Below are 14481 nucleotides of genomic sequence, written 5' to 3' on the forward strand. Positions count from 1 at the left end.
AGTTTCGATACCGTTCCGTCGATATAAGCCCGCGTGGAGAAGGTCGGTCGGATTGCATGTGAGGTGTAGTGCTGGTAACAGCGGGGATGATAGAGCGCATAAAAGAGCGTTTTTTAATCCAGCTTACGAGCGTTTTAGAGCGCTTTTAATCTATATAAGGGTCATTAATTTCAGGCCATTTAGACTTCTGGTATGTCTGATGAAATTTTTCTTTTACTTTTTTTCTTCAATAATAGACTCAATAAATCAGCTTGCAATAGCAAACACCCTAGCTCCCTGATACTAACCATGCGATGTATCTCGTCATGGTCTTTTTTAGCATTGCAATACAAAGTTATAAATTTTCTTCTGGTTCTGCCTAACTTGATAAAACTTAGCGTGAGTTGTCTGTCAAAAAATCATGAGACATATTATGACGCTTCAATTAATTTCATTTTTTAAGTTGCAGTCTTCCTGACTTTTAACATTTTTTTTAAGAAACTTATTGTCCGGAAGACCTCAATCAACAAACGATCCGAATAAGATCGTGTACTAGGTTCAATATAAATTATGAAATTCTGATCACTAAATAAAGCCAGCTGTAGAAGTATTGAAAAACATTTTCTTTTTTTCTATTTAACTTATTTATGTATTTTAATCAAGAAAAACGTAATAATATGTCCGACATTTTATCACGTTCTTCTACGACATCACACTGTGCAATTTAATACAAATTCCACAGTACTTTTGTGTTTTGACGCTTAGTAAAATGTAACTGATTTGATTAGTTGGAAACTAGCCTACTTATTCATTTCATTTTTTAAGTTGCAAAGTCTTCTTGACCTTTAAAAATTTTTTGACGAGACTTGTAGGTTTGGCTCAGATGACATTAACTAATTGGCCGGAAGACTTCGATCAACAACACGATCCATAACTAGATTAAAACTTAGTCATAGCATCGAACGACGCTTGCAGTCGACCCCAACCCTTACTTCTTGAAACAATTTTCTATTTCTGCACAATCGTTTCAGCTGTTACTAGTGTTCAACTTGTTGGTATATGATCGGCAGTACATTTGAGGATGGCAATAAAATCTTATAAAGGTCGAACGTTGGGAAACATGCATTTAGTATCGCAGTATCTAGTATTGATTGGATTGAATGATTATCACGTGCTCAGCGGTGAAGGAAAACATCGTGAGGAAACTCACAGTCCCGAGAAATGCATTTCCGGAGGTATGTGATGTGTTTGTATATAATATTCAAGACAGACTACTTGTAAAAAATGTCTTCCGCATTTTAAAATAAGCGTTAAATAATTGACATTCCATATTAAATAAATAAATAAAATAAAAATAAAACTTGTTTATTTTCAGATAATTACAAATCTATAGATAGAAAACACTAGATTGTAAGCAGGCAGCGTATGTAATCTCTTATTTTAAGGGATTGTTGAAAATAATATTTTTTTGTAAGATATCCGTCTAAATTAGACTGATTTCGTCAATACGTTTTATTTTTGTTACATTTTTACGTTAGATGTTAATATTTATTACGTGTTTTTAATACAACTAAAAAAAGACAGTTATTTTCCAAAACGTCCAGTATCACAACTTAAATCGATTTTTGTTGATTAGTGTATTGCGAAATACACGACACGAATATGGTTTCCCCCAGCAGTGTTAATAAGACCGAAATATTGCTGATTCATAGCAGAGTTAACGATGAAACCGCCTAGAAAAACCTATAAAACCAAGGACGGCGGCGTCGGGAGTACAATCTGCTTTGAAGGTGCCACAGAACCGAACCTATTTCTAAATTATTGTATTTACTTGACACCATATAGCTTTACGATCTAAGTCGTAAAACAAATATGTGCCGACAAAATATCTTTGTAAATGACAAATAAACCATACAACAATCACGGTTTTTATTCAAAAACTGTCATATCTCCACAAAAACTTTCAGAAATTCTAAGAAACTCAAATTCGCATTCCGTATGGACGCCGTTAACTACCTAAATGCATATAATTGAAAATGCTTTGCATTCTGCCTTGCATCAGGATTTATTCATCGATACATGGACGGATTTATTGTAAAATTACGTGCATTGTCCACTAACGTATGCGTCGAACGGAACGCAGGAATCACTTGTTGCGCGCCAAAACGGCGCGTGGCAAGATGGCTGCCGGTGCGTGAGTTTTTTCACGGCATCTTTCCGCGTACGCCGTGATTTTGGCCAGTGCTCCTGTGTGACGTAGCCGACCCAGTTAGGTACGCCAACGAGTGCCACGGCCAAGTCCAGCCGGGCATCCCCAATGAACCAGCGCCAATATCTATAAAATAAATTGGCCCGCGAAATAATAAAGGCGGAAAAAATAATAATGAAGGAAACGTCAGCCGTGCGGTCTGATTTGCCGCCAAAATGTTCAGGGTGAACGCACTCCAGTGTTTTGGCATGGTCCGGTAGTTGGAAGTTGTCCTAATAGTTTGTTTGATTCGATAAGGAATACTAGTTTTATTGGTCCGTCTGTTACTGTTTGTGAACGAAGCTTACTCTAACGTGACCTAAAGGGGTACTGTAAAATTCTGTCATACCCATGATTATTTGTTTATTTTAATTACGACATTTTAAGAAAATTAATAAGTACTGTGAAACTATACCGCAAGGTATTTTGTAAAGAAATTGTTCTCCAAAAATACTTGACAAATCGGCATATAAATGTAAACAACATCTAGCGCAATGTCAAAACAATAATTCAAAACACAACTCTTCTATGAATCGCGTAAACTTGTAAATTCCGTGATCCCCGTATGATATCATCGTTGTATCAAAGTATAATCCACTCAAAGCCAGCACCTCTGCCAACAATCTTACTATTCAGCGTTTGTTGTTCATATTACGCCAAATATTTGCACCTTATCGCTAGCGTATTGTGATATTTTTACAGCGCCATTTTTATTTTCTTTCCGGGCTTTTGGCGTCCTCGTCGTAGTTTGTTTTTGGTACAAATTGAGTCAGGTTAGGTATTCAAAGCGGTTTTTAATCCCGCAGAAAGGATGTTTATTTGCCGGTAGTTTAGACTTTAGTCGGAAGAAGCGTTTCATGAGCGGTCTATAAAACTTCGAGGTGTTATTCAACGAACGGTGTTGGCTATTTGAGATCTCAGTTTTTATTTTGTGTGGGAGATGTTTTCATCTTTTAGAATTCATTTGTTTGAAACTAGGAACAATTTAAATTCTTTCTGACAATTTAGGAAAGATTCACCCTCCAGCCTCAGAACTGGATAGTTATTTCCACGAACGTTGGCAATGCCTTCAGAAGGAAGCCCCTTCCAAACTTAGATTTCATTCACAGGTTAGGAGCACGTGCATTAGAGCACGTGCGCCTAGTTTTTGGCTGTAAAAGCCATAACTTTGGCACTCCAAAGTGTCAACGCCCGTTCACTTGCGGCGGCCAGGAGATTCCGTGACGTCACACAGGGTCCTGCCAAGTGGCACCCAGGGGAGTTTGGCAGAGCGGCGCTCCGTCTGCTGGCCAACTGTTTTGACTGGCCCGTTGTTTGTATTGGAGCAATTCCTTGCTCACTTTTTGTGGAGCTACGTCGATACTATCAACTCTGATATCGTTTAATTGTGTAGTGTTAAGTATTGGAGTTTAGTCTCACGATTTTTTATTCGCAATAAGATCGGTAGGTCATGTTTTGTTTAGTGGTATTAGAAGTATTTAAGTCTGGTTTTTTATAAACTGCTGGAGGCTAATGATTTTAAATCTATAGATACAGAAGTTTATAGGTAGAGACAGCTAAATATAACAGAATAAAATGTTATTGATAATCAGATTGGCTTAGGTATTGCTATACAAAACAACGTAAGGTAAAGAAAGGTGCGATGAATACGCGAATGTGGTGAATACTTTCGTGGAAGGTTAACGGAAATTTTAGAAAACATTACAAAATTGGCAGGTTTCAACAATGTAACAGAATCCTACATCAAACTAAGTAAACAATAGCGGATTCCAATACGCGTTATGTAGGTCCTACACAAATCGCCGCGACACATTTGCATGCATTAAGTTATGATTCAAAGCTCATACAATACATTTTATTCGGAGTCCTGTTGTGAATACTAAGCGTGTTGTTAACAAACCATAAATATGACACACGACACATTTCACTTAGGATCGATTACTTAGTGTTAATATTTAAAGATTCAGAAAGAAAGAAAATAGAAAGACCGCACAATGTGTGTTTAGTATTAAAGGCGTAGAAACGTAGAGGCGTAGAGGCGTGGCGTGGGTGGAGGGTTCCTTTAGATAAATCCTAACATTTTCAAAATAAATCGCTTTACTCATCATGTCCCAACATAGTGTGTTTTACTTGTCTCACTTTTTTGAGCATGTATCCTAAAGGGTATTGGGTTTGCTTTCCATCATTTCAATAACATTCTAATAATATTTCATCTTATTAGTTTGTTTAAGTAAAATAGGTATAGTATCAAATAGTGAAGTAGTGAAGGCCCATACATACCTTTAAAGGGAAGACGAACTTCTTTGAAAACAATATTAGTTTTTATTGAGTCAGTAATTCGTTACCTGTGTAAAAGTTCATTGACCGGCAGGATTCAAAAAGGGGCGAAGCGTCATTTGATTACGTTTTGTATTGTAATCAGGTTGTACACTCAGTACCTCTTATGCCTAAAGTATTTTTTTATTCTTTATTTATTTGGGTCACGCCCGTGTCTGGATTGTTTAACGCTAACCATATTTATTTTCCCTCATTTGCGAATGCTTCTTCCGTGTCAAAATAATTGTAAATATTTGTATTTTCTTCGTGAGTAAATTAAAGGAGTGAATGAATAATGTTGTATTTTTGAATTGTCAAAATCTCAATATTAGAAGAATTGGAACGAGATTCATTCTTAAAAATAATTTGGGAAAATTTAAAAAAAAAATTGAAATTGTTTTTAAACTTTTAACATGTTATTTTTAAATAAAACATACATTAAAATGTAATTGGATTAAGTTACTTTTTAAAATTAATAGTCCCTTGTTGGGCGCCAATAGCAGATGAAATAAGGGGCGCCACCAAAGGAGTGTTATTTACAAATCTAAGTTTTCTGGATGAATGTTCACAGGACGAGTTCCATCCGTTCATAGAGGCCCTGATGCCCTTTGTAAAGTCCTTTTCGTACACGTGGTTCAACCTACAGGCGGCCAAACGGAAGTACTATAAGAAACACGAAAAACGGATGAGTCTTGAGGAGGAGCGGCACACTAAATATGAATTACAGGTAAACAAGCTTTTATAAATAATATATAAATTTATAGTTATTTCTAAATCACCCATGCACGACTTTTGTGAATAGCTACTTAAGAAAAAGCCAATATAATATACCTTAATCATGAACTGCAGTTATTGGATCCAAGATCCAAGAGCCAAGTAGTAAATAAACACCTGTTTCTCTATCTAGTAGTGGACTAACAAAGATTTTGTGATGTATTTTCCTAGACAAATTTAGTTTTTTACTGATATAATGTTACTGGCATTTACAGCAGCGGTTTCCAGAAACAAGGAACCGAGCTGCACACAAAACCATGAACTAAACCACGGTTGGACTTTCCAAAATTGATCACTTGCTCACTTATTCATCTTACAATTTCAAAATTACAGAACGAGAAAGCAGAAGTGAAACAGAAATGGGCGTCCAGGTTATTAGGCAAGCTTCGGAAGGACATCACGCAAGATTGTCGGGAAGACTTCGTGCTGAGTATCACGGGGAAGAGGCCGGCGGTGTGCGTGCTCTCCAACCCCGACCAGAAGGGGAAGATGCGGAGAATAGACTGCCTCAGGCAGGCTGATAAAGTGAGTAATGTCCGTTTTCTCCAACGAACCATTTTTGCCTTTAGGAAATCGCAAGCAGCATTAACGAAGTATTCGTTATCATGAACGTTTAGGCGTAACTTTGGGACCTGTATCTTAAAAGACATCTAGTAGAAACGCGTAAGGGGAAGTTGTTGAAAATACTATGACTTTAAATAAACACGAAAGATTCTTTCAAACAATTTATAAAGAAAGGTTATTTACACGTATTATCCTGAGTTAGTTGAAAATCAGCTCTAGGGCTTCTCGTCATACCCTTCAATTGAAATACTATTTTCTGAACCAACCATATCAATATTCATATATTATTCCTTTTGTCGTCTACTTCCAGGTGTGGCGCTTAGACCTAGTGATGGTGATACTATTCAAAGCCATTCCTCTAGAGAGCACAGACGGTGAACGGCTTGAGAAGCACCCTGAGTGCACACAGCCGGGACTCTGCGTCAACCCTTATCACATCAACGTGTCCGTGAGAGAACTCGACCTTTACCTCGCCAACTTCATCAACAGCTATGGTAATGGGAGCGACGGTCTTCCAGGTCTCTCGCTCAGTTATTTCGACGTTGGCTTCTTTGTATACATTACTTTTTGTTTTGGAGAGTGTTGATGAGTGATTGTTTCTTTGAGTAGGCGCTGTGAAAGTCAAAACTCACTCAAAACCATCAACGTTTTTGTTGATGTTGTTTTATGATTGTAGTTTCATGGTTTAGATCTTTATGAGTAAGTAGTCTCATATTTTTATACCATAAGACAAGTCGTTTACTGAAGTCTCCATTTTTTTTAAAATTTTGATGCAATCAAAATTTCATTTAAGAATTTACAAAATTTTATTCCATGTTGTTGTTACTCGTAAATCTAAAGAATACAATCATCAACGCTGCTCTGATGTGATTTCGTTGCGAAGAAGTAGATGTCACAGCTACTGAACATGTATTTATTAGTCAAACAGTAGCCTTATTTATTAAAATCACTTCTAATTTCGTAGGCTATTTTCTTTCCTTTTTTCTTGCTCTCTTGATTTGATTAAAAATAGCACCGAATTGAGTAGATATAAAATTTGAATTTTGCAAAATTAACCAGCTAACAGAATCGGTATGTTTCAGATATACTAAGCGGGTCTCTCTCGCCTCACCCTCCTAGAGACAAAGAGAACGAACACGAGGCCAAAAGCAAAGGTAACGCCGGCCTCCGGTGTTGTGTCGTGTCTGTTCTTTCTATAGTCTGTGCTGTGGCTTTGTGGGAGATAAGACAAAAAAAATCGTTTATTTTAAAGGCCATATTTTGACGTAGGAGATTGGCAATTATGGCATTCTGTCATACAGCAACACGGACCTCTGTTGCATTCTGATCGTCAATGTTTAGTGAAGTGACATCACATGACCTAATTACGTCACGATTGACAGTGTTGTGACCGATAAACTTAAATTTAGGAGAAGAATGCCTCCCGCAAAGCTACCTGTTTTTGTGTACTACTAAAGAAAGAACAAAACTTTTGGTGTTGCACAAAATTGTGTCGTGATTTTTTTCAAATTTATTTTTAGTTTATCAATGGTATTTTGTGCATTTTTGGAAATAATCCCAGCATTGGCTTGCACTCACACTTCTCATGCTTTTTTCAAAATATAAAAAAAAATACGAACTTTTGGGATTGCAATTGATTCGTATGTTTGGTCGTTGCTCGTTTGTTTTTTGTATCTGTAGTCGGTGTTCCTTCTCTTTCACTCTTTCTATCTCTGTATACGTTGATGCTTTTCTAATTCCAGCAAAATTCGTTACTTTAATTCTTGAAATGGTGAGTTTATCAGAAGGAATCGGAACAGCATTAACAGTTTAGACTAAAATGATTGTAAATACAGTTTCTCTACTGTTTGATGTTGTATGCATATAGTTTGTTGACACTAAGACACCCCTGTATATAGACCTCTGGTTTTAGTCAAATTCATTATTTTCCAAGTGTATTGTAATTTGTTCCCCACAATAGATTGGTGTTAGATTTAATATAACCTAGCAGAAAGTTGGCAGAAATACCGCTAATGAAATTGAAAACTCAAAGATAAGTAAACAGTACCAATTCTTTTTGTCTATAATGTTCAGAATCAATATTCAACAAAAATACATGTTTTAAAGTTTAAAAGCTGGATTTAAAAGATATAAATTTTATCTAAATAATCTTTTGGAAAATAATAATGAATCACCTATTTTATTATTTACGTAACTATTAGTAAGTATACAACAATTGTGACCCAACGTTGGTCAGGTCACAGTGACATAACTTTGTCACGTCATGTGACGTCACGCGTGACTTTCTGCCTATTTTCTGTGACGAGAGATTGCTCTACCTCCATAGTTTGTTTACAGAGTCGACATGTTGACGCGTTTGTGACTAGCTTAAGTAATGTGTGACTGTCCGTTGCAGGCTACAGTCACAATCCGTATAACGGAGTCATTTGCAACGACATAATTCTTGCCACCGGCGTCTTCTCTTCGAAGGAACTATGGAAGTTGTCCAAAGGTACATGCATTCATTTGTAGAATTAACAACATAATGCTTAGTACTTTCTGTTACAAGTGTGGTTTGTGACATTTTAATTTATTAGTATTTTATTTATGCGTGTGGTGCTGGGGGTAGATTTCGTAAAGTTTTCAATTTTAATTTTACGCTGGCTACTTTTATTACGATTGTTCAGTGGTGGTGCGGTATCGACCACGGTTTTAAAGCTCGTTGCAAATCTGTGCGCTTATTATATTTTTCTTAATTATTTTTCCGTTGTATAAATTTAATTACGTTTACATCTTCTATTGAAGCTTTTATGAAATTTACCCTCACTTATATCCCTTATACAACTCTCAACAAATTGAGATCAAGATGCTTCGATACAAGAAGAATTGTAGCGGGAAACAGTAATATGTATAACCCTAGTTGTTATTTCTAAATCAAGAAAGAATAGAAACTTTTTTACTTGAAAATTTCATCAGACAGACAGTTCACAGGGATTATAAAAAGGCCATGTTGAAGCAAACAATGTTCGTCCTTATAGGAGTGAAAAGCGCCGCAGGCCACTAAAAGACAATTTCTACATTTACTACATTGACGAGTTACTTTAGATTTTTTTGATCGAAAAATGCGCATGGACGGTAATGTGGTGTAATGTTCAATACGCTCGTCCCGGTTTCAAATTCCGTCCTGCGCTGAAAAACTGCGGGTTCAAATCCCGTCCGAATTACAAATTTTTGATTTCATTTTCTCTTTGAAAGTTACATTCGCTTATATTCATGACAGTCCATTATTTTTGGGTAAACACAATCCCTCTACTTATACGTATGGGATGGCAATTATATTTTTCTACTTACTCCCAACCCAGAAAGGAACCTCAGCTTTATAACACAAGTATTCACTTACAATATTTTCCGTTCCAGCGTCAATTCTCCAGGAGTCAGGGTCGGAGTCACCAGGCGGTTCTGGCGGCGGGATCAAGCTGGAGTCAGGATACTACTGCGGCTACAACAGCCCCGCCCCGCCGGCGTTTGAACCACCCGCGGAGAGAGCCACGCCTTCTGCTATGCTGGTTGGACAGTGCTTTAGTGAGTAAAGAAAGATTTTTGTTGTCAGTTTTTTTACCTGACTTCGTGAAGTAGATTTGCGACATGACTATGTGATGTGACGTCTAGATGAAGTAGAACCCGTTATTATGTGTTTTAATTATGATAATAACCGCGTAAACTTAAAACAATATATAGATGAAGTAGATTTGCGACACGATTCCGTAACGTGACGTGTAGATGAAGAAGATTTGCGAAACGACTACGTGATGTGATGTGTAGATGAAGTAGATTTGCGACACGACTACGTGATATGACGTGTAGATGAAGTAGATCTGTGACACGACTACGTGATGTGACATGTAGATGAAGTAGATCTGTGACACGACTACGTGACGTGACGTGTAGATGAAGTAGATTTGCGACATGACTATGTGATGGGACGTGTAGATAAAGAAGATTTGCGACACGACTCCGTGACGTGACGTGTAGATGAAGTAGATTTGTGACATGAACATGTGATGGGACGTGTAGATGAAGTGGATTTGCTACACGACTATGTGATGGGACGTGTAGATGAAGTAGATTTGTGACACGAGTTCGTGATGTGACGTGTAGATGAAGTAGATTTGCGACATGAACATGTGACGGGACGTGTAGATGAAGTAGATTTGCGACATGAACATGTGATGGGACGTGTAGATGAAGTAGATTTGTATTTGAATGTACCTCTGATTAACCTAATCGGGAATATAGTCGTGAGCTTATAGTATGTTATATTATGACGTCATCTTCTATACCTGGCAATGTAAACGAAAGTCCGAGCTCAGTACGCATAAAAGTAGCAATTTTAAATACAATAATTCCTAATTGATTAGTATGTCAACGACCCATTATGTCGAGTCTAATGAACAGATCACAATAGGCCTGCCATTGGTATTCAAACGGCGGCCACATCGAATCGTGCGCACGTGTTAGACCCTCTAAATATAGACGTGAAGTGAAATTACAAGCGGTGAATCAAGACATGTGTTTACTAGGAATTATGAGTTTGGGACAGATGTCATAGTCAAGTTATGATTAATTTAAATAAATGTGAGAGTATTATTGTGGCACGAGATTTGTGACTATTTTTAGACACTGATGACGAATTGTGACTAAAATATTTATTACTTACCAATACAATTTAGCTCGTATTATAAGGAGAATCTTAGCTATGATGACGTAATTATTAATATTCAAATGATTGTATGCGAACATAGATTATTTGCATACTTACGATTTTAAACATAAGTACATCATTCATTCATTTTTCATTTCTTTTTCGATTTTTTTTGATACCATTTTTGTTTCTTTTTTACATTGGCGTACAAGTGGTAGTTTTGTTTTAATTTTCAAATGACACAAAACTATGTTCTTAGTAGTAATTTTCATCACCCACCATTCACCATTAATTTACTATACACCTACCCCTACGGAGATACATACGTGGTGTACGTTATTTTAGTATTTCAACGTTTTAATAACTTAAGTACTAGTACTATATATCAACCTACTATAATTATATCGTTTGTTTGTTTGTAAACTCTTTATTGCTTGTGACGTATCCGTTTCCCTACACTCCACCCTGTATCGTTACCAAATCTTTCGCAATATATGATTAAAGCCAGTGGAATGTGCTGAGTGGACTAAAGTGATGGACGACGGTCTTCTTATTATTAATTAATTTGTTGTATAACATTTTCAATTATTAAAATACTTTTAAATATAGGTCCATTTGCGACGATAAAAGTGCAGGTAAATTAACAGTCCATGTAAATTCCATCGTTTCGCAACTTTTAACTTTAATCTAGTTAATATTTATGTTAGATATTGAGATATCTACTTGCAGATAATTAAAATTCTTTTAAAATATGCGTGATAATGACACTTGATTTCGTAAGATTTAGGTTTGGATAGGATTGCATTATGAATTTATGACTTAGATACATGTGAGTAAGAGTGTTTTGCATGTGTGCAGGTATTCCTCACAGTTCAGCGGGGCTGAGCGCCGCGCAGACGCCCCTGGTACCCTCCAACACCATCTTCTACCAGCACCCGCCACCCACCGACACACACCCCACGGGTGAGTGACTCTTATTGCGAAGCTTATTCTATTTCCTTACCTTATGATGATGTTTATCTAATAAAGCCTGTATCCCTAAAGGTTTACGCTGAGGTATACAGGGTGTAAGTGACATAGTAACGAAAACTTTGAGCGATGACACAAACCGTGATTCTGAGTTGATATTAAGTTGAATTTCCTGTCGCAAAAGTATTGAACGGAAAATAATAAAAAACACCAATTTTTTTATGAATTTTCCGACAGGAAAATCCACTTGATATCAACTCAGAATCATAGTCTGAATCATACCCCTTAGTATTTGTTACGATGTCACTAATACCCTATTCACTTGTATGTACTTTTACAGGGTGTAAGTGACATCGTAGCAAATACTAAGGGGATAAGTCAGCTCATTATTCAGAGTTTGTCACTGACATTTTAATCTTGGTTAGGTCTATGTGCCTAATACGTTTACATTGGATTGATTCTAAAATAGTATTAATCTTCCGTTTCAGCATCAGAAGCGTTATCAGGGCAGCATTCTGGCGGCAAGTACGACGGCGCGCCAGGACAGGACTCTCTGGGAGACTTCGTCACCTTCGTGTGTCAGGAGCCGCCCACAGATGTTCAGCAGTTGCAGGTTTGTGCTGTAACGGTGTCGACTTTGTTGGTTGATATCACAGACTGACATCCCCCATCGAAATGATTGTTTTGGCTGAGGTCCCTTAGTGTGGTCAGTCATAGAATGTAACTTGTCTGTCATAATACTGAATTATGTATCCCCGTGTATATAAAAATAAGCAGTCCCCGACCAAACAGCGACAGGATTAGCAGAACGTAGTGGGTAGCTCACTGGGACGGGCTAACCTATAAAATGCTACTTAGGTTCTATGACGATCTTGTGACGTAGCTAGTAGGCGCCGTTACATCAAAAGCGCACCCCTGATGCCGGGCAGCAGCGGTATCAGTACTGGTTGGAAGCCGAGGAAATGGATTCTGGTAGGGCTCTAGCTAGAAAATCACCGATTGAGAAATTGGTCGGTGTACTGCGGAACGGAAGGCGATTGGGGCAACCACCGTTCTACACGCCCTATCTATGGAGTACCTAATGAAGGTGATTACTCCACCGACAAGAGCGCAGCTCTTAAATAAAGAGAGAAAGAGAGAGAGAGATGTATCCCCAAAGGGATAGGCAAAGGCGTATAGTACATTCACTCCTCGCCAGTTATGTTTCAGTCTCATGTAATAAGGGGTGACCCCGGACACAAATCTTGGAAACCACGTGATATCAATTATCTATGACCCAATCATGAATTCAAACTGAACTATGTATGTAAGTGTAGTTATATCTAGCCTTTAAAATCTCTTCCATTTCAGGTGCACAGCCTCTCTCGAAGCCCGAAGCCAGCTTACTTTAGCAGCTCGATGTTGCCGCCGCCGCCGCTACCGCCGATGGCAAGACCCGTAGCCATCATCAGATCTACAGGTAATCTATACTGTTGTAAGTCACTTTCAGTTATTTTTTTGTCATTAGGGCCCTATCTCACTAGGAAGCTTTTTTAGCTAGGTTGCACCAGTGGGAAGTTATTCTAGATTCAAATTGGATGCAAACAGATTGGTTGTGCAACCAGCAGGCCTAGTACGCTAAAGCGACTAAATGTCAAAGCGCGAGTTATATAGGCCAAATACGCTATAGACCAGGCCACGAAAGAAGTCCCGCGACCATAGCGCTGGTATCGCAGTATCGCAGAGAAAAGAAAAGAAAGGAAAACATGAAACAGTAGGACTAGGGCCCTGTGCCGGGAGGTTTTCTGGCCACGTCTTTCCCTCAGCGTTACAGATTCCGATGTGGTAGTAGTTTTACAGCTAGTTACGTAATATATAATTTAATTTTTTGACGTTCAAAAAGCGCTAACTTTGTAAGCCAATTTTAAAATAAATATTTTTGAATTTTTGAATTTCTGCATAGAATTATTATGAGTTGTCAATTAGTTCCATTTTTATCCGCGGGACTCCATTCGAGCGCATGCGCGACGCTGACAGTTGTTAAACGTTGAGTAACCGACTTAACTCGCTTTATGCTAACATTACAAATCGCATGAAATTTTCTCGGTTTTCGACAGCTCAAAGCGAGTTATTTTCAGATATTTAATGTCCGTGCTTTCATGTACTAACTATATATAATATGATTATTGTTTTATAGCATTTACCCGTGCTTAGGGAAACTCACAAAGAGAAAATTTATATCGAAAAAAAAATCTATCTCGGGCAGGACTCGAACCCGCAGCTCTTGTCAAGCCGGGACGAGCGCGTTAACCATTAGTACACCATTTTCTCTTTAATGTATTATATTAGATCTCCCTATCCATCCATAGGGAAGGCCAAAGAAAGAAGAACAAAGAAAAGAAGAGATAAGGGCGAAGATATTTAAAAACGAGTTTTCTTTTAATATTCCAATAGATTTCTTATCTAAGTATGTTATATTCTAAAAACGTAAAATGTTATACAATCAACGATTCAAATATCGACATTATAGCCGTGACACAACTCGACCAATCTGCAGTTTTAACACGTGACTTTTAACCTATTCCTCGTTTGTCCGCAGCGAGTGAACTGGTGGGTGGAGGCGGTACGTCCCCATCATCGCCGGAGGTGCGGTCACCCCCAACTTCCCCCCGCCGCCGCTCCCCGCACTACCGCGCCGACTGCCCCCCCATCTCGCATTTCAACCACTTCCACCAACCGCAGCAGGTAAGGAATTTATATTTTACGCGGTCAAAGTCAGGATGTTTAAGAAAAGAGTGGCTAAGTTCAGAGTAGTTCTCTAAAACTGGTGAGCATGTACAGTCATGAGAAATATAATGTACCCACTTTAGAACTCTGTCGCACGAACATATTTGACATTTAGTGAGACTTACAGTTCAATTTGTCAATAAAGTTAATGTGACATGGTACCAAAGTGTATACATATTAATGC

General features: G+C 37.8%; 1 protein-coding gene across 7 annotated transcripts in view; it reads left to right on the forward strand.

The window, feature by feature from the left end:
• Positions 1-14481, forward strand: part of LOC126377856 (nuclear factor 1 X-type) — a 49413-nt gene that overhangs the window by 24548 nt on the left and 10384 nt on the right. For 2 of the 7 annotated variants that reach the window (XM_050025849.1, XM_050025853.1), the window contains exons 2-11: positions 5115-5270; positions 5651-5842; positions 6192-6399; positions 6964-7035; positions 8277-8372; positions 9278-9442; positions 11421-11525; positions 12020-12144; positions 12882-13005; positions 14110-14255. In XM_050025849.1, coding sequence (XP_049881806.1) covers positions 5115-5270; positions 5651-5842; positions 6192-6399; positions 6964-7035; positions 8277-8372; positions 9278-9442; positions 11421-11525; positions 12020-12144; positions 12882-13005; positions 14110-14255 — 1389 coding nt within the window. The remainder of the gene's footprint in view (positions 1-5114; positions 5271-5650; positions 5843-6191; positions 6400-6963; positions 7036-8276; positions 8373-9277; positions 9443-11420; positions 11526-12019; positions 12145-12881; positions 13006-14109; positions 14256-14481) is intronic. The other 5 variants (XM_050025851.1, XM_050025852.1, XM_050025856.1 and 2 more) reach the window with 5 other exon arrangements.

This window comes from Pectinophora gossypiella, chromosome 24, assembly GCF_024362695.1.
Source record: "Pectinophora gossypiella chromosome 24, ilPecGoss1.1, whole genome shotgun sequence".
Taxonomy (NCBI): domain Eukaryota; kingdom Metazoa; phylum Arthropoda; class Insecta; order Lepidoptera; family Gelechiidae; genus Pectinophora; species Pectinophora gossypiella.